Below are 21,204 nucleotides of genomic sequence, written 5' to 3'. Positions count from 1 at the left end.
GAGCTTCAGGCAGAGACTGAGCTGCGCGATGAGCGGTGACGTCATACAGGTTACGTGTGGTCACAGCTGGAGGTTCCCACGGTGCTTCACCTGTGATCGCAGGTAACCTCATTGAACTCAGTGACCTCACCTGAGGTGAGGTCACTGAGTTTATAGACCTGCATCTCCTAACAGAAAACTACTTACATTTTTACTCCATATTCCTGCACCCAGTCTACACCTCCTGGCAAAAAAAATTGCATCACTACTGCATCATACCGGATCGGAGAACTTCGGGCTTGGGTTCGGCACCAGGATACTTTTGAAACTGCGTGGATCCGAACTTTTACAGTCCAGATCCGGCCATCACTAATTGTAATTATAAGTTTGGCACTGTATAAAGCATGCTCTAAAACTGATTGATCAGTGGAGGAGAACTACTGCTGCAGTCAGTTGCCTTACAGCCAGGCTAAAGTTAGCAAAAAAGTGAGCTGGTTAATTTTCTGGACACATATAGGAGAAATAAACAAATGTCATGCCTTTTTCATTAATATGTTGTAATTACAAATTCAACACTGGTACATTTGTTTATGGAATATAATTTAAAATCATTATCAACCACATTTTAAAACTAATAGATCAGATGAGGTGGAATACTGCTGCAGCCAGTTGCCTTACAGCCAGAAAAAGTAGGCAAAAAAGTGTTACATACATAAATCATGATTTTTTTTCCCCTATGTATAGAACTGTATCAATAATAGTTTGTAATTACATAATTGGCAATGCTAAATCTGACACATATTATCACAGTAGTGTAAACCATATTTAAAATCTGCTGCAGCTAGTTGCCTTAGAGCCAGAATAAAGTTAGCAAAAAAGTGAGCTAGTTAATTATCTGGACACATATAGGAGGAATAAACATATATGTCACACCTTTTTGATTAATATGTTGTAATTCCAAATTTAGCATTGATACATTAGGGTATGGAATATTATAATAATCATCAGAAACCACATTTTAAAAAATACTAAAACTGCAGCTAGTTGCCTTACAGCCAGACAGTATTCCAAAAAAGTGTTAATTTTCTGGGATACATAAAGAAAAAAAAGTAGTTACACACAGAAATCATGATTGTTTTTCTTTGTATGGAATTATATGAATAATATTTTATAATTTCATAATTCGCACTGCTAAATGTTACAAAAATCTTAACAATAGCGTAAACGATATTCTAAATCTGCTGCAGCCAGTTGCCTAACAGCCAGACTAAAGTTATCAAAAAAAGTAAGCTGGTTAATTATCTGAACACATATAGGAGAAAAATGCATGTATGTCATGCCTTTTTGATTAATATGTTGTAATTACAAGTTCAGCATTGATACATTTGTTTATGGAATATTATTAAAATCATTATCAACCACATTTTAAGACTAATACATCAGAGGAGGTAGAATACTGCTGCAGACAGTTGTCTTACAGCCAGACAAATTTTGCAAAAAACTGTTGGTTAATTTTATGGGATACATAAAGAAAAAGAAGTTCTTACATAAATCATGATTATCTTTCTCTATTCATAGAATTTTAGAAATAATATTTTGCAATTTCAAAATTGGCTAAATCTGACACATTAGTACAATAGTGTAAACCATATTCTAAATCTCCTAGTGGATAGGGCTACTGCTGCAGCCAGTTTCCCAACAGCAAGAATTAAGGTTTTTTTTTTCTGGGACACATATAGAACAGAAAATATGATTTTTTTTTCTATATCTTAGCACTTTATCAATATTTGGCAGAGCTAGGTATGGAATATTGTAAAAATCATTACCACATTGTACAATGAATAGATCAGAGGAGGAGGAGGGTTACTTCTTCAGCTAGTTGCCTTACAGCCAGACAAGATTTGCAGGAAAGTGTGTTGGTTACTTATCTGGAACACATATATAAAATCTGCATATATAGATCATTACTTTATCTATATGTAATAGTACAACAATAATATTCTTTAAACAGAAAGTACTGCTACATCTATATAGGGAATATTATATATAAAAAAGCAATAAAACACAACATTATTATCACATTGCTTTATTGAGCCTTCTTTCCCTTGATTTGCAGCTTATATTTTCCAGACTCATGGAGCGTGCAGGTCGGGCTGGTGAATCAACCTCTGGAGCTTCCGACTAATTCAGTTCTGGTGGAAAAGATCATTTATCACAGCAAATACAAATCAAGCTCCATGTCCAATGATATCGCCCTCCTTAAACTGGCTACACCCTACACTTTTAATGGTAAGTGGGGTACCTGGTGCTTCTTGCGGAGATCCAATTGCTATAGGAAGCAATGCTCCGTGGGGGTTGGACATTGACTTGCCAATAGGTGGCAGCAAAGAGGTAGTTTTCTTCCCTCAGGAGCAGAGCTAATTTGCATAATAGTATTATGGCATTCTCTGCTGGATGGAATGGTTGGATGGCAGAAAGATAAAAAAAAACACTTAATGCATAGGAGACTGTGCGGCTCACAGAGTCAGTTTCCACTATTCCTCAGTATTTAAAAAAAAAAAAAAAAAATAATAATAATATTTTTTATATATATTTTTTAAATAGTAAGTTTAGATCCCTTTCCCCTAAATGTACATAGCGAAATGTATAAAAAAAAAAAATAAAAAAAATGTATATATATATATATATATATATTTAATAAACTTATAAATATGTAAAAATATTTATTCATATGGTGAACTTCAAAATTTAAAAAAATATGTTTTCGGACTGCAATCTTTCCCAAAAAAATGCAAAAAAAAAACCCCAATCAAAGTCATATGTAATCCAAGGTATCAATAAAAACAGCTTGCCAAAAAAACAAGCCCATCAAAGGAAAAATGAAAAAGTTCCGAGTCTCAAGCAATGGCGACACAACAATTTTATTAACCTATAAAATATAAAAAAATATACATGTTTGGTCTCGCTGTAATGGTACCGACCTGGAGAATCATACTGCCGGGTCATTTTTACTGCACAATTGAAACCATAAAAAAACAAAAAAAAAAACAACAAAAAAAACCCTGTGAAATTGTTTTTTTTTTTTCTTCACCAATTCCCAGCAATTAGAATACGATAAAATTATTCTTTTAAATTTGTTATATTATATTATGCGATAAAATAAAAGGTGTCCTTCAAAAGTACAACTTGTTCTGCTAAAACAAACCTTCATACATCTATTTTGTGGCTAAAAACAAGTTGTACATCTTGGAAAAAGGGAAAGAAAAAAAGAATGAAAGCGAAAAAATGAACAAAGGGGGTATAGTGCATCCTCAGGAAAACAGATCATGTCCACTTTTTTTTTTAATTCCAGAAGACTTGATATATCCATGCTTTAGGCAAAAGAGAGAAATTCTTAAAAAAAAAAGGAAAAAAAACCCAAACTCATAAACTGTGTAATGCTTAGCTTGTCCTGTGGGGGCGCTGTAGAAAAATTGAACACCTGGTGCCAAAAGCTTACCTATAGATTATGGCTGATCTCCTGGGGTGCTGGAGACATTATAATTAGATTAGATTATATTATCATGTTGATCTTTCTAAGAAAAAAATAATAATCCTACAAATAATAATAACACTGAAAATAATCCTGGAAAAAATAATCCTGCTAATAATAATAATAATAATAATTAATAATAATAATGATCCTGCAAATAATAATAATAATGCCACAAATAATAGCGCAAATAATACTACAAATAAGAATATTAATATTGGTGATAATTCTAATAATAATGCTGTGAATAATAATAATGGAAATAATAATAATAATACAATAATAATAACAACAAAATAATAATACTGCAAAATAATATTACTAGTAAAAATGCTAGAAACAAATAATAATAATGTGAAAAGTAATCCTGAAAAATAATAATAATCCTGCAAATAATAATAATGCACATAATAACGCGAATAATGGAAACACTACTACTACTACTACTACTACTACTACTAGTATTACTACTACTAACAATGATAATTCTAATAATTCTGCAAATAGCAATAATAATAATAATAATAATAATAAATGATAATACAAAAAGCAAATACTATTATTAATAATAAGATAATATTATTAATAATACTGAAAATAATTCTGTAAATAATAATAATCCTGCAAAGAATATTAATAATGGAAAAAACACTACAGCTAATAATGATAATAAATAATACTGATAATAATAATAATAACAACAACAATAAATAATGTGAAAGGTAATTTTGAAAAATAATAATAATCCTGCAAATAATAATAATGCAAATAACGCAAATAATGGAAATACTACTGCTACTACTACTACTAACAATGATAATTTTAATAATGCTGCAAATAATAATAATAATAATATTGATAATAACAAAAAAATAACAATTATTAATAATAATAATACAAATAGCAAATATTATTATTATTAATATAAGCAAATAGTGTTATTAATAATAATACTGAAAATAATTCTATAAATAATAATAATCCTGCAAAGAATATTAATAATGGAAATAACACTACAGCTAATAATGCTAATAAATAATACTGATAATATTATTATTATTATTTTTATTAACAGCAGCTATTATCATTGTTATCATTCTTCATAAATAATAATAATAATGATAAATATTAATAATGGAAATAATACTACAACTAATAATGGTAATAAGTAATACTACTAATAAGAATAGCAGATAATATTATCATTATAATAATAATAATAATAGTGAATAAAATCCTGCAAATAATAATAATAATAATAATAATAATAATAATGCAAATACAAATGGAAATAATAATTAATAATAATAATTAATAATAATGATAATACAAACAATAATAATGCAAATAATAAAATACAAATGATAATATTGAAAATAACATTAATAAAAATGCAAGTAACAATTATAATACTGCAGATAAATTGAAAATAACAATAATATTAACACCACTACTACTAACAATAATAACACTAATAATTAATAATATCAATATGTGACTGATCTTGGTGTGTAGTTTTAGTGTCAGATGTCTTATAACACGAATCCTCCGTTAGGAGCCATGACCGCTGCATCTCTTAATGGTAGAAAGCTCAGTGTAACTTGGGGTTAACAAACTAATTAAAGGGGTTGTCCAGAATTAGAATAGATGTGCGCTTTCTGTCTACAGGTTGTGTGTGGTTATATGGCTCAGTCCCATTCACTTCATAGGTTAATTTTTTCTGCTATTTTTTAACATTTATTCTTCAGTTTTCCTATAGATACAATTGAACAAAAAAATTAAAGTAATAGGCAGTGGGTATAATAGCGGCAGATCTTCATGGATACACAGCGCCAATGATATACACAGCTCTGATAATGATCCAATAAAACTGTAAATCTTAACATGGCAGAGATAGATCTCGAGAATCGCAGGCAACATCCACATAGTGCAGATAAATAACACCGTACACTGAAGACTCCTGTCATTCTGTCACACATCGCCATCTAGTGGCCTCTACATATAATTACAGCTTCTCACATAACTTGTGTTCCTCTTATCAGGCCTTATACAACCAATCTGCCTTCCAAATTATGGAGAGGATTTTCCAGAGGGTAAGATCTGCTGGATATCAGGATGGGGAGCCACGGAGGAAGGAGGTACGTGACCATATAAGCATGGTAAAACATACCGCTAATCAGTGTCTCATTTAAAGAGGTTGTAAGGAATGAAAAAAAACAAAAAACAAAAAAAAACATGACTCTGACAAAACAGCGCCACAGACGTCCACAGGTCGTGTGCGGTATTGCAGTGTAGCCTCATTGATTTTTTTTCTTAGAGCTGAGCTGCAACACCAGAAACAAATTATAGACAGGAATTATTTATTTAGTAGTCATGTCATAGTGTGGCGGCATTATTTGGGCTTGTATAGTAGAATTATTTTTAATATTACTGTTCATAAACTAATATTTTCACTAACACCATAGTTATATTATATAGGCACTATCCAGGGTTATTGGTATAATGCTCATGATGTGGCGGTATTATTTGCGTCTTGTGGAGTGGTATCATTATTAATATTGGTCTTTGTGAGGTGGTTTTTATTCAGTAACAGTATGGCTGTATTATTGCCTCACTCTCGTGGTAATGTAATACTCAGAGTATAGCGGTATTATTTGCGACTTGTATAATTAAAATCACTGTTAATATTGGTGGTTGTATAGTGATTTATTCAGTGATAATATGGACACATGATTGCGTCACTACAGTGGTAATGATAGTTGTCATGGTGTGGCGGCATTATTTGGGCTTTATACAGTGGTATTATTTGTATGAATTTTTTTATGGGTGACTTGGAGTCCATCTGTGCAGTAAAATCCAGCTCCATGGCCCCTCGTTCTTAGAATCGGGGAGGGCTCAGACCCCACAGATCACATAGTAATGGCATAACTTAGTGATAAACTATAATTTTCTGTAATAAACCTTTAAAGAATCGCTGCTGAGAACACGGAGAATTAGGTGCATTACCCGAAGTACAAGTAGAAATATACTATGTGGATAAATACAGCTAAGAATTCATATCCCAATAATTACTGTGCATTCCCTCCTACATAAAATGCTGCCACTATGTATATATGGGATATTAGTAATCCAGTAGTGATCCTGAGTTACCTCCTGTATTATACTCCAGAGCTGCACTCACTATTCTGCTCGTGCAGTTGTCGCGGGCAGAGGGGCCGCGCTCGCTACGCTCAGGTCCGGGGCTGCTGCTACTGCTGCTCGGTGGCTCGAGCGGTGGGCCGGACCCGGGGACTCGAGCAGCGCTCCTCGCCCACGAGTGAAAAGGGGTGGTTTGTTTTGGGAGATAGTTCGTGACGCCACCCACGGGTCGTGGTGATAATGGGCACCACCGCAGCTGGTGACGGGGATCCCGGGAGCGATGGTAGGGAGCAGCTAGATGTTGTCCCCTCCGTGTGCAGGGGTTGGTGATCCCGGGGCCCGGTGGCAGTACGGGGAGGCAGGATGGCCGGGGTGCAGGGTTCCAGGGGCAGCGCGGCGCGATGCCGGATGGCACTGTTGTACTCACTCGGACACAGATGCACAGAGTCTCTGGTAAACCAAACGGCCGGATGGACGGGTCCCGCAGCTGGCTGCAGTGTTGTGCTCTCCCCGGACAGGTTGATGGTGGCTGTCTTTCCCTGCACCTTGTTAGAATGTTCTGACTCCTGTGGTTACCCACCGGTAGTCCGCTCCCCGGCGTACATGTACCGAAGGAGCCCGTTTTGCCCGCAGGCACTGGCCCTTGGATCTCTAGCCTAAGGCGGTGGCTGTCTATCCTCACGGTGTGGGCGGTTGCCTTCTGTCGGGCCTTGGATGTTAGGAAACCCCTGGGGTTCCGGTCACTCTAGGATTTGACCGTTGTCGGCGGCTCCTAGCCTAGTCGGGTCCGATGGCCCTGCCTTGTTGTGCTTGGTACAACTCTGCTCCCCGGCTCGGTACCGGCAGGCCAACGCCCGACCCCGGTCCTACGCGGTTTTGCTAACTTGTACCACCTCCTGCAGACGGCCACCACCGTCTGCCGACCTTGCTGTTTGTGTCTGGGCCCCTACCCAGACACCGACAGTTTTCTCCTCCTCACACTTCCACTGTCTACTCAAATCTGTACTGAACTCAAAACTCACTGCTTTCTCCCGCCTCCAGGCCTGTGAACTCCTCGGTGGGTGGGGCCAACCGCCTGGCTCCACCCCACCTGGTGTGGACATCAGACCCTGGAGGGAGGCAACAAGGGTTTTGTTTGACTGGTGTTACTATCCAGGGAAGGGGGTGTGTGTGGTGTTATGTCTGTGACTACCTGGCTAGTCCAGGGCTTCACATTCCCCCTTGGTGAAATGCAGACCGTCCGCGGGCTGCCCGTCCATCACCGGTTTTATTTTTCTGTAAAAGATAAATAACAAAGAACAGTATGCATTTTCAAATCTTCCCTTACGGGAGGCATGTCACTTAAACGTTGCAAACATTAGTATAAACACTTTTAATAATAACGGACGGGTTCATGTTCCTCCGCTTCCCCACCCAAGCAACCTAAACCTTGATGCTGCCCCTAAGAAATGGGCAGCACCCCTCTTCCCCAGTCCGGAAGCAGGAACTCGGTTCCAGGTCACCCAAGCGGGAATTTGTACGGTGTCTCGCACCCGGCTGTCACTTCAGGGGGCCCCATGTCCAGGGTGACCCCTGCCTCCCGGAGGATGGTTACCGGTCCTGGTGGTGACCGGACCCCAGCCTGCTCTGCTGCGGGTCCTTCCTCCAATCTGCCTCTCCGGAGGCGGCAACGGAACACAGCCCACAAATTATTTACAAGACCACAAGTTCGTGGTTGGCCTGCAAGTTCTCGGCCTTGTCTCTGAAAGGGCTAGTGGAAACACATAAAGTCCCTACGGGGACAACTTATTTGCAACTGATGGTAAAATCAACTTGTTGAAAATCAGGTTACAAACTCGGATGATTAATATTCATTCATTCAGAAACTTGAAAACAGGAACAAAGTACTGAGGGTCCCAACGGGGACAACTGGATTGAAACGGAGGACCGCTGCCATTATTTGAGGTCGCCCTCCTCATACGCCTCCTCCAACTCGACATCCGGACGGCACGGTAGGGGAGGGGACCGGGACCGCATCTGGACACCGCGGCCTTCCCTCTGCTTCACGTCTAGGTCAAACCAGCCCCTCTCCCCGCAATGTCGGGTGTAGGTCACGACCAGGGTGGCACGTTGGCAAATGGGAGTCCACATTCCGGCGAGCCACAAATATCTCGGCCTCCAGGCCAGGTTCATAGACGAAGCCATATCTCTGCTGAGGGTCAAACCGCCTGACCTGGCCCTCGTGGATCGGGCCCCGCACCCGGAAAGTGGCATTGCGCAGATTGTCCTTTTCTCTTATGGTGCGAGCCAGCACTTCGGACCTCTGCTGCTCTCGGGCGGCAATCTCGCGGCCCAGCGGGTTCGGCTGCCTGTCCCAGTAGGGGGCGTTTGCGTGCCCCTGCGCACGGGTCAGGCCCCGCTGGACCTCTCCCACGCCGGCCACGACCGGTACTCTCTTTGCGGGGTCCTGCGGTGACGCGGCCTGGGGTGCTGCTTTGCAGCGGTGACCCGGCGCAGCCTCAGCCGAGGTGTGGGGTTTGGGGACAGCAGGCCTCACCCGCTGGGCCTTCTTGCTCACAGCTTCCACCTCTTCCGTAGCCGGACGGACTGCCGTAGCTGGGACTGTCTTGGGTGCGGCCACTTCCGGGGCCGAAGGCTTCTTTTCGCGGATGGGCACCTCCCGCGGGATCTTCCATGGCAGCGGGAGCGGTGCGGGTGTCGCGGGCGGGGAGGAGGGTGTCAGCACACCGCGCTCACCCCTTCTGCTCGGGTCCGGCAGTTGCTCCTGGTGGCTCAAGCCGTGGGCCGGATCCCGGGGTGTCTCGAGCGACACTCCTCGCCCGTGAGTGAAAGGGGGTGTTTGTTGGGTGTGGGGATTGCTATAGTTCGTGACGCCACCCACGGTTGTGGTGATTGCACCACCGCTGCTCAGTGTGGGGGTCCCGGGGATGGTGATGCGGAGCAGCCAGGTGTTGTGTTGCCCCTCCGTGTGTAGGGGTTGGTGATCCCGGGGCCCGGTGATGAGATGTGAAGTGTAGGGCCTGGAGGGCGCAGGGACGCGGGGGCAGCGCTGTGCCTTGCGGCACTATGGTACTCACTCAGCCTGACACACGGACACAGTTTGTACGGTAAACCAACGGCTGGTAGGACGGTCCCACAGACGGCTGCACCTGCACTCCCGGTAGGTAACGGTGACGTTGTCTGATGGTAGCGGTGGATTCCCTCCGGTTACCCGCTCCCCGACTGCAATCTGGGCCGGAGGAGCTCTACACTTTGCCCGCAGGCGCTGGCCCTGGGGAAACTTGTGCCTTGGCGGTGGCGGTGTCTCCCCGGTAATGGTCGGGCTGTTGCCGTCAATCGGGACTTGGTTGCTGGGGGATCTGCGTCCCCGTCACTGACGGATTTGGCAAATCTGGCGGCTCCTAGCCTTGCCGGGGTCCGAGAGGCCCCTGCCCTGGTGCTGACTGTCCTTCGGAACACTGCTCCAGACCACCGGGCACACAGCCAACGGGGTCCTTCCAGGAACTTCCAAACTGTCCCCCTCCAAACAGTCACCGCCGTCGCTGACCTTGCTGTTCTGGCCCTACACAAAGCGGGGCTCTCAGGCTTTCTTTCCTTCTGTCACTTTGCTTACTCTTCTCCTTTGCTACTTTCCTTACTTTCACCACTTTCACTTCTCTGTTTACTCTAGCCCCTGCCTGGGCTATTCCTCACTCCTTCCACTTCCTCCTCCCTCACTCGACTCTCCCTGGACTCTAACTGCCTGGTTACTTCCTGCCTCCAGAGTTGTGAGCTCCTTGGTGGGCGGAGCCAACCGCCTGGCCCACCCCCTGGTGTGCATCAACCGACTCCTGGAGCAAGGCAACAAGGATTTCTGGTTAGCAGGTGTGCCTACCTGGAGTGTGGGGTGTGGTGGTGTTGTGACCTGTGTCCCCTGGCTTGCCCAGGGCGACACATTCCCCCTTAGCAAAATGCAGACCGTCCGCGGGCTGCCGTCCTACACCGGTTTTATTTTTCTGTAAAAGGGGATAACAAGGGTTAATCAAACATCAATAACATTTTTAATCATAAACTCTTCCCAAGACGGGAGGCACATTTACTTAAACGTTGCAACGGTATACGGTCACGGTTTCCGCTCTCTCCCACCCAAGCAACCTGGCCCTGATGCTGCCCCTAAAACCCAGGCAGCACCCCTTGACCCACAGTCCAGCACAAGTCACCCGAGCGGGATCTGTCCTTCCCCTCCAGAGGGTGGCCACCGGTTCCTTTGGTGGCTGGGCCCTGGCCTGCTCTGCTCAGGGCCCTCCCTCCAACCTGCCTCTCCGGAGGCGGTATTGCGGAAACGGTAACGGTACCCAACATATTTACAAGCCACTTAACGTTTGTGGTGCCCTGCTAGTTCACGGGCTTGTCCATGGATAGTTCCCATGCCTTTTTAAACGGTCTCCACGGGGACAACGGTGCCGGCTCCGGCCGGTTCAATCACAGAGCAAATCAGGTAAATCTTCGGTTATTTTCATTTTCTTATCATTTTCAACTTTTCAAACTTTTAAACACACTGACTTCTGGTCCCAACGGGGACAACTTTTAGGCGGAGGGCCGCCGGCTTAGCAGTCCATCCTCAATCGTGGGGCTCTAGTGCCACCTTCACATGGTGCACCGCTCTGGACCCCAATGGTAGCTCGCTGCAGGCGATCTTCTTCCATATTCATGCGGGCATGCACATCCGCTCTACACCCCTCTCGGGCGTCGATCTCCCTGCGCAGCTGCTGTTGCCGTCGCTCCCAGCCGGGAGCACTCTCTGTTTGCTCCGGTTCAGCGTGTGCGGGGGACGGGCCCAGCCAGAGTCCCTCCGTGTCGGCTACGACCAGCACCTTCAGTAATAAGGGACCCCGCTGTGACATGGCCTGCTCTGCCTCCTGGCAGCTGCATCCCCGCCGTGCCTCCGGTGCATCTTTGCTGACGGCCTCAGCCTCCGGCTCCTTCCATTGAAGCGGATCAGGGTGGTCACGATCTTCTGCTGCAGGTCTGTCCGCCTGGGCGGATTGGCAGGGTACCGCTACCGGTGGTGGTGGTAGCGGGCCTAGTGGCGGGGCAGCAGCAGCCAACACGGGTAGCGGGGGAGGTAGCAGGGCGAGCGGGTATGGACCGGGTCCCTCAGCCGCGATGACCGACCCACTAGGGGCACAGGGGCGTGGGTCACTTACCCTCCCTTCCAAGACTCCCTCCGTCTCGCGTCTCCGTATGGCCGCCACCACTTCCACCATGTCGGCCTCCCACTCCTCCATGAGGAGCTGCATGCGGACCTGCAGACGGCTGCTTAGCTGGACGGTCCGGACTTCCACCCGCGCTGCAATGCCAGGCGCGGGGACCACGGTGTTGCTGGTCGGACTCAGCATCTTTAGCAGCGGCCTCTTCCAGGAACCAGTCAATGGCCGCAGGGTCCTGGCGTCCCTGCTTCCATAGCCGCGCTTACATGCGGCCAGCCGCCATCGCGTCCCCCTTAGCTCTTTCCGGCCCCTCCTCTCTCGGGGCGGGGTTTTGGCCTTCGCGCCTCTACTGCTCGAGAAGACGCTCGAGCGGGAACTTTTCGCGCCAAAGATGGCGGCTTCTGAAATTTTTCTGCCGGATACCTCCGGGGGTAACAAGGCGCACCTCTACCAGACGGCAGAGCGGTAAGATCCTGTTCGTGACGCCAAGTTGTCGCGGGCGGGGAGGAGGGTGTCAGCACACCGCGCTCACCCCTTCTGCTCGGGTCCGGCAGTTGCTCCTGGTGGCTCGAGCCGTGGGCCGGATCCCGGGGTGTCTCGAGCGACACTCCTCGCCCGTGAGTGAAAGGGGGTGTTTGTTGGGTGTGGGGATTGCTATAGTTCGTGACGCCACCCACGGTTGTGGTGATTGCACCACCGCTGCTCAGTGTGGGGGTCCCGGGGATGGTGATGCGGAGCAGCCAGGTGTTGTGTTGCCCCTCCGTGGGTAGGGGTTGGTGATCCCGGGGCCCGGTGATGAGATGTGAAGTGTAGGGCCTGGAGGGCGCAGGGACGCGGGGGCAGCGCTGTGCCTTGCGGCACTATGGTACTCACTCAGCCTGACACACGGACACAGTTTGTACGGTAAACCAACGGCTGGTAGGACGGTCCCACAGACGGCTGCACCTGCACTCCCGGTAGGTAACGGTGACGTTTCTCTTCCTTGCACCTATGTTGTCTGATGGTAGCGGTGGATTCCCTCCGGTTACCCGCTCCCCGACTGCAATCTGGGCCGGAGGAGCTCTACACTTTGCCCGCAGGCGCTGGCCCTGGGGAAACTTGTGCCTTGGCGGTGGCAGTATCTCCCCGGTAATGGTCGGGCTGTTGCCGTCAATCGGGACTTGGTTGCTGGGGGATCTGCGTCCCCGTCACTGACGGATTTGGCAAATCTGGCGGCTCCTAGCCTTGCCGGGGTCCGAGAGGCCCCTGCCCTGGTGCTGACTGTCCTTCGGAACACTGCTCCAGACCACCGGGCACACAGCCAACGGGGTCCTTCCAGGAACTTCCAAACTGTCCCCCTCCAAACAGTCACCGCCGTCGCTGACCTTGCTGTTCTGGCCCTACACAAAGCGGGGCTCTCAGGCTTTCTTTCCTTCTGTCACTTTGCTTACTCTTCTCCTTTGCTACTTTCCTTACTTTCACCACTTTCACTTCTCTGTTTACTCTAGCCCCTGCCTGGGCTATTCCTCACTCCTTCCACTTCCTCCTCCCTCACTCGACTCTCCCTGGACTCTAACTGCCTGGTTACTTCCTGCCTCCAGAGTTGTGAGCTCCTTGGTGGGCGGAGCCAACCGCCTGGCCCACCCCCTGGTGTGCATCAACCGACTCCTGGAGCAAGGCAACAAGGATTTCTGGTTAGCAGGTGTGCCTACCTGGAGTGTGGGGTGTGGTGGTGTTGTGACCTGTGTCCCCTGGCTTGCCCAGGGCGACACACGGGTCGTTCACGGACAACGCCAACAGGCTGGTCCTCCAGGGCGGACGGGCTGAACTCCGCTACCGATGTTGGGGGCAGCGGGCCTAGTGGCGGGGCAGCAATAACCGGTGCAGATGGCGGGGGAGGCAGCAGGGTTAACGGACGCAGACTGGGTGCCTCGGCTGCAGCAACCGGTCCTTCAAGGACACAGGGGCGTGGGTCTCTTACCCGCTCCTCCAGCACTGTCTCCACCTCGCGTCTCCGCACGGCTGCCGCTACTTCCTCCATTTCAGCCACCCATCTCTCCATTAGGAATCGGACTTGAGCCTGCAGGCGGCAGCACATTTGCGCGGTCCGGGCCTCCACCCACACCGCTGTTCCTGGCGTGGGCTCCGGGATTTCAGCCTTGCCGGACGGGACGCACATACTGGCGCTTGTGCTTCCAGGAACCAGATATGTAGCAGAGTCCTAGTGTCCCTGCTCTTTATACCTTCGGTTACATCAGGTACACCTGCACTCGCCCCCCCTTGGTTCTTTCCAGCACTTCCTTCTGCTGGGGGCGGGGCTTCACTTTCGCGCCTTCCCTGCTCGGGGAAGACGCTCAGCGGGAAATCTTCGCGCCAAAGATGGCGGAACTTCAAATTTTTTGGCCGGACGCTGCCGGCGGGGACTGCAAGGCGCACTTCTACCGGTAGGTAGATCGGTTCTATCCTGTTCACAGCGCCAAGTTGTCGCGGGCGGAGGGGCCGCGCCCGCTACGCTCGGGTCCGGGGCTGCTGCTGCTGCTGCTCGGTGGCTCGAGCGGTGGGCCGGACCCGGGGACTCGAGCAGCGCTCCTCGCCCACGAGTGAAAAGGGGGTGGTTTGTTTTGGGAGATAGTTTGTGACGCCACCCACGGGTCATGGTGATTATGGGGCACCACCGCTGCTGGTGACGGGGATCCCGGGAGCGATGGTAGGGAGCAGCTAGGATGTTGTCCCCTCTATCGGCAGGGGTTGGTGATCCCGGGGCCCGGTGGCGGTACGGGGAGGCAGGATGGCCGGGGTGCAGGGTTGCAGGGGCAGCGCGGCGTGATGCCAGATGGCACTGTTGTACTCACTCAGACACAGATGCATAGAGTCTCTGGTAAACTAAACGGCCGGATGGACGGGTCCCGCAGCCGGCTGCAGTGTCTTTGCTCTCCCCGGACAGGTTGATGGTGGCTGTCTTTCCCTGCACCTTGTTAGAATGTTCTGACTCCTGCACCAGTAGTCCGCTCCCCGGCGTACATGTACCGAAGGAGCCCGTTTTGCCTGCAGGCGCTGGCCCTTGGATCTCTAGCCTGTGGCGGTGGCTGTCTATCCTCACGGTGTGGGCGGTTGCCTTCTGTCGGGTCTTGGTTGTTAGGAAACCCCTGGAGTTCCGGTCACTCTCGGATTTGACCGTTGTCGGCTGCTCCTAGCCTAGTCGGATCCGATGGCCCTGCCTTGTTGTGCTTGGTACAACTCTGCTCCCCGGCTCGGTACCGGCGGGCCAACGCCTAACCCCGGTCCTACGGTTTTGCTGACTTGTACCACCTCCTGCAGACGGCCACCAACGTCTGCCGACCTTGCTGTTTGTGTCTGGGCTCCGACCCAGACACCAACAGTTTTCTCCTCTTCACACTTCCACTGTCTACTCAAATCTGTACTGAACTCAAAACTGACTTTCTCCCGCCTCCAGACCTGTGAACTCCTCGGTGGGTGGGGTCAACTGCCTGGCTCCGCCCCACCTGGTGTGGACATCAGACCCTGGAGGGAGGCAACAAAGGTTTTGTTTGACTTGTGTTACTATCCAGGGAAGGGGGTGTGTATGGTGTTATGTCTGTGACTACCTGGCTAGTCCAGGGCGTCACACAGTCACTGTGTACATACATTACATTACTGATCCTGAGTTACCTCCTGTATTATACTCCAGAGCTGTACTCACTATTCTGCTGGTGCAGTCACTGTGTACATACATTACATTACTGATCCTGTTCTGATCCTGAGTTATATCCTCTATTATACTCCAGAGCTGCACTCACTATTCTGCTGGTGTAGTCACTTTGTACATACATTACTTATCTTGTACTGCTCCTGAGTTACCTCCTGTATTATACTCCAGAGCTGCACTCACTATTCTGCTGGCGCAGTCACTGTGTACATATACATTACTGATCCTGAGTTACCTCCTGTATTATACTTCAGAGCTGCACTCACTATACTGCTGGTGGACTTGTCGCCCGTGAGTGAAAGGGGTTTGGTTGTTGGGATAGTTTATTGTCCGTGACGCCACCCACGGTTGTGGTGATTGAGTGTACACCACCGCTGCTCTGGCTGGGGAACCCGGGAGTGATGGTATGGAGCAGCCAGTTGTTGTTTTGCCCCTCCGTAGGTAGGGGTTAGTGATCCCGGGGCCCAGTGATGTGGTGTTGGATGGTGGACAGGCGGGTATGGGGCCTGTGGAGGTGCAGGGGCGCAGTGGCAGCGCGGTGCCGCACGGCACGGAGGTACCCACCCAGCCAGTAAACACGACACAGTTCTCGGTAAACAAACGGCTGGTTGGACGGGTCCCTCGGACGGTTACGGTGCTGATTTCCCCTGCAGTTGACGGTGACGGTCTCTTCCCTGCACCTATGTGTAGTTGTTTGGTAGCGATGCGTTCCCACCGGTAACCTGCTCCCCAGCTTGGATATGAACCGGAGGAGCTCCACTCTTGCCCGCAGGCGCTGGCCCTGGGAAACTGGTGCCTTGGCGGTGGCGGTGTCTCCCCTTAATGGTTGGACTGTTGCCTTCAAACGGGACTTGGTTGTTGGGAGACAGTCGTCCCCTTCACTGACGGATTTGGCAAATTATGGCGACTCCTAGCCTTGTCGGGATCCGAAAGGCCCCTGCCCTGGTGCTGACTAATCTTCGTATACCGCTCCGGTACCGCCGGGTCACCACCCGTCCACGGTCCTTTCGGCAACCTCCAATCAGTCTCGCCTGCAGACGGTCACCGCCGTCTGCCAACCTTGCTGTCTCAGTCCGGGGCACACACCCGGACTAACTTCAGGCTTCTTTCTGTCACTTTCAACTCTCCTCTTACTCTCACTGTTTACTCCTTCACCTCCTAAACTGAACTGCCTGGTTTTCCCGCCTCCAGAGCTGTGAACTCCTCGGTGGGCGGAGCCAACCGCCTGGCCCACCCCCTGGTGTGGACATCAGCTCCTGGAGGAAGGCAACAAGGATTTTAGTTTTGACCTTGTGTGTACCTGCAGGGAATGTGGGGTGCGTGTGGTGTTATGACCTGTGACCCCTGGCTTGCCCAGGGCGTCACATTCCCCCTTAGCAAAACGCAGACTGTCCTCGGGCTGCCCGTCCAACACCGGTTTTATTTTCCTTTTGTTTTTCTGAAAAATATGTAAAAAGGTAAACATAATACAACTTATGACATCATCTCACATCGGGAGGTTCGGTACTTAAACGTTGCAAACATTTTAACAGTTGCGGCTCCGCTCTCTCCCACCCAAGTAACCTGGCCCTGATGATGCCCCTAAAACCCAGGCAGCACCCCTTGACCCCAGTCCAGCACAAGTTACCCGAGCGGGATCTGTCCTTCCCCTCCAGAGGGTAGCCACCGGTTCCTGTGGTGGCTGGGCCCCAGCCTGCTCTACTGCGGGCCCTCCCTCCAACCTGACTCTCCGGAGGCGGTAACGGTAGCTGCAACAACAGATTTTTATTTACAACCCACTTAACGTTTGTGGTTGCCCTGCAAGTTCACGGGCTTGTCCATAAGGAGTCCCTTATGCAACTTTTTAAACGGTCCCCACGGGGACAACGGTGCCGGCAACGGCCGGTTTTCCCAATCACGGTGCAAATCAGGTGACTGTCGGTTCTATTTACTTATCATCATTTTTCAAACAAACACAGTGGTGGTCCCAACGGGGACTGGACAACGGTGCTCCGCTGCCCTACTCCAAGTCGTCGGCTTCATCTGAGGGAGGGGGTGCAGAACTCACACGGCTCTCCTGGCTGCCCCTCAGCTTCGCATCTAGGGCGAACCACCCCCTCTCTCCACAGTGCCGGGTATACTTCACGATGTCACCCGGCATCAGGTTACGGCCAGGGTGCTCCTCGGGCAGGTGGGCATTCACGTCCCGCCGGGCTATAAACACTTCGGCCTCCAGGCCCGGTTCATAGATAAACCCATAGCCCCGGTGGACATCAAACCGCCTCACCTGTCCTTCATACAACGGGCCCCGGACACGGAACGTCGCCTTGCGGAGGTTCTCCTTCTCCCGGATTGCACGGGCCACCAATTCCGCTTTCTTATTTTCCCTCTCACCGATCTCCGGGCCCAGCGGTACCGGCTCCCTGTCACAATACGGTGCTGCTGCGAGCTCCGGCGCACGGGTCGGGCCCCGCGGGACATTCTGGACGCTGCCCACTGTCAGGGATCTGGGCGGCAGGTCCCGCGGCGTCTTGGCCTTGGGCGCCGCCTTGCAGCGACAACCCAGCGCAACCTCAGCCGAGGTGTGGGGGATGGGCACAGGGGCTTTCCGCGGCTGGGCCTTCGGCTCGGAATGGGTCATCAGCTCCGGCTCGGGGGACTTCTCAGGGGCTGCCTCCGGTGCAGATTTCGGGGCCTTCCATGGCAGCACCTCCGACTTGTTACGGGCTCCGGCTACAGGTCGGCCCGCCGGGGCGGGCATGCTGGGTATCGCTACCGGTTGCGGTGGCAGCGGGCCTAGTGGTGGGGTCACAGCTTCCGAGACGGGTGGCGAGGGAGGTAACAGGGCGAGAGGGTTTGGACCGGGTCCCGCAGCCGCGATGACCGGCCCTTCAAGGGCATCGGGGCGTGGGTCACTCACCCTCCCTTCCTCAGCTTCCTCCTCGCGTCTCCGCACGGTCGCTATCACGTCCGCCATGTCGGCCTCCCACTCCTCCATGAGGAGCTGCATTTTGACCTGCAGCCTTTGATAGAGCTGCGCGGTCCGGATTTCCACCCACGCCGTGGTTCCCGGCGTGGGGGCTACGGTGCTTCGGGACGGCATCCACATTCTGCTGGCAACTCCTTCCAGGAACAGGGTGACTGCAGAGTCCTGGCGTCCCTGCTTTTATAGCTGCGTTCACATGCAGCCAGCCGCCATCGCGTCCCCCTTAGCTTCTTTCCGGCCCCTCCTCTATCGGGGCGGGGTTTTGGCCTTCGCGCCTCTGCTACTCGAGAAGACGCTCGAGCGGGAACTCTTCGCGCCAAAGATGGCGGCTTCTGAAATTTTTCGGCCGGACACCTCCGGCGGTCACAAGGCGCACCTCTACCAGACGGCAGAGCGGTAAGATCCTGTTCGTGACGCCAAGTTGTCGCGGGCAGAGGAGGGGACGCCGCGCTCTCCCACTGCTCGGGTCCGGCTGCCGCTGCTGCCGCGGCCTGCTGCTGCTCGGTGGCTCGAGCGATGGGCAGGATCCCGGGGACTCTAGCAGCGCTCCTCGCCCGTGAGTGAAAGGGGTTTGGTTGTTGGGATAGTTTATTGTCCGTGACGCCACCCACGGTTGTGGTGATTGAGTGTACACCACCGCTGCTCTGGCTGGGGAACCCGGGAGTGATGGTATGGAGCAGCCAGTTGTTGTTTTGCCCCTCCGTGTGTAGGGGTTGGTGATCCCGGGGCCCAGTGATGTGGTGTTGGATGGTGGACAGGCGGGTATGGGGCCTGTGGAGGTGCAGGGGCGCAGTGGCAGCGCTGTGCCGCACGGCACGGAGGTACCCACCCAGCCAGTAAACACGACACAGTTCTCGGTAAACAAACGGCTGGTTGGACGGGTCCCTCGGACGGTTACGGTGCTGATTTCCCCTGCAGTTGACGGTGACGGTCTCTTCCCTGCACCTATGTGTAGTTGTTTGGTAGCGATGCGTTCCCACCGGTAACCCGCTCCCCAGCTTGGATATGAGCCGGAGGAGCTCCACTCTTGTCCGCAGGCGCTGGCCCTGGGAAACTGGTGCCTTGGCGGTGGCGGTGTCTCCCCTTAATGGTTGGACTGTTGCCTTCAAACGGGACTTGGTTGTTGGGAGACAGTCGTCCCCTTCACTGACGGATTTGGCAAATTATGGCGACTCCTAGCCTTGCCGGGATCCGAAAGGCCCCTGCCCTGGTGCTGACTAATCTTCGTATACCGCTCCGGTACCGCCGGGTCACCACCCGTCCACGGTCCTTTCGGCAACCTCCAATCAGTCTCGCCTGCAGACGGTCACCGCCGTCTGCCAACCTTGCTGTCTCAGTCCGGGGCACACACCCGGACTAACTTCAGGCTTCTTTCTGTCACTTTCAACTCTCCTCTTACTCTCACTGTTTACTCCTTCACCTCCTAAACTGAACTGCCTGGTTTTCCCGCCTCCAGAGCTGTAAACTCCTCGGTGGGCGGAGCCAACCGCCTGGCCCACCCCCTGGTGTGGACACCAGCTCCTGGAGGAAGGCAACAAGGATTTTAGTTTTGACCTTGTGTGTACCTGCAGGGAATGTGGGGTGCGTGTGGTGTTATGACCTGTGACCCCTGGCTTGCCCAGGGCGTCACAGACTCACTGTGTACATACATTACATTACTGATCCTGAGTTACCTCCTGTATTATACTTCAGAGCTGCACTCACTATTCTGCTGATGCAGTCACTGTGTACACATACATTACATTACTGATCCTGAGTTACCTCCTGTATTATACTCCAGAGCTGCACTCACTATTCTGCTGGTGCAGTCACTGTGTACATACATTACATTACTGATCCTGAGTTACATCCTGTATTATACTCCAGAGCTGCACTCACTATTCTGCTTTTGGAGTCAAGCAGAATCGGAATAAGAGCAGAACAATTATACATATAGTGTTTCCCCAAAGATAACACTGCAGTCAGACTCTTTTCTAGCACGCTCATTAAACCACATGAATATTCACTGTTCCCCTCGCCTGCCTTCTGTGCCAGCATCTGTGATTGGTTGAAGACTGCCAAACACGCCCCCCTCTGTGTCGGTGTCTGTGATTGGTTGCAGACCAGTTTGCTGTATTGTATTCTAAAAAGAAAGAAGGAAATCATTTTAAAGAATGTTATGGGCTTCCACTCTATTTGTGATAACCTGCGAGTGTAAAACAGCTACGGGCTGCACCCCCCTTCAAGCTGTCAGCTTTCCTTTGGGTGGTTATCAAATATAGAAGGGATCCTATTCCGTTTTTTTTTTATTTTAACTAATTAAATAATTAAAAAATAATTTAATAAAACTGTGTGGTGTTCCTCCTATTTTTTATAACCATACAAAGTAAAGTTGACAGCTGAGGACTGGCATTGTCAGGGTGGGAAGAACCATGGTTATTGGCCCTTCCTAGTCTAAAAGTATTAGTCCTCAGCTGTGCCAGAATTAGCGCATCTATTAAATGCGGCAATTCTGGTGCTTTACCTGGTTCATCCCGATTGCCCTGGTACAGTGGCAATCAGGGTAATATATGGGTTGAGGATAGCTGTAATTCGTCAAAAATCACAGGTACCATCAAGCCCTAGGTTAGTAATGGGAAGGGTTCTATGAGACACCACCATTACTAACTTTGTAAGTCAAAAGAAATAAAACGAGGGCGTGTCCAGGATGCTGAGCTGAGTGGACGTGGGGAAGAGG

The 21,204-nt window shown here is 49.9% G+C and overlaps 1 protein-coding gene across 1 annotated transcript in view; it reads left to right on the top strand.

The window, feature by feature from the left end:
* TMPRSS3 (transmembrane serine protease 3) overlaps positions 1 to 21,204 on the top strand; it is a 78,351-nt gene that overhangs the window by 17,550 nt on the left and 39,597 nt on the right. Inside the window, exons 7-8 of the mRNA XM_075333290.1 lie at positions 2,096 to 2,268; positions 5,554 to 5,649. Of these exons, the coding sequence (XP_075189405.1) occupies positions 2,096 to 2,268; positions 5,554 to 5,649 (269 nt within the window). The remainder of the gene's footprint in view (positions 1 to 2,095; positions 2,269 to 5,553; positions 5,650 to 21,204) is intronic.

This window comes from Anomaloglossus baeobatrachus, chromosome 2 (assembly GCF_048569485.1).
Source record: "Anomaloglossus baeobatrachus isolate aAnoBae1 chromosome 2, aAnoBae1.hap1, whole genome shotgun sequence".
Classification (NCBI taxonomy): domain Eukaryota; kingdom Metazoa; phylum Chordata; class Amphibia; order Anura; family Aromobatidae; genus Anomaloglossus; species Anomaloglossus baeobatrachus.
The sequence above is the reverse complement of the archived record's forward strand: the minus strand, read 5'-3'. Positions and strand labels throughout refer to the sequence as shown.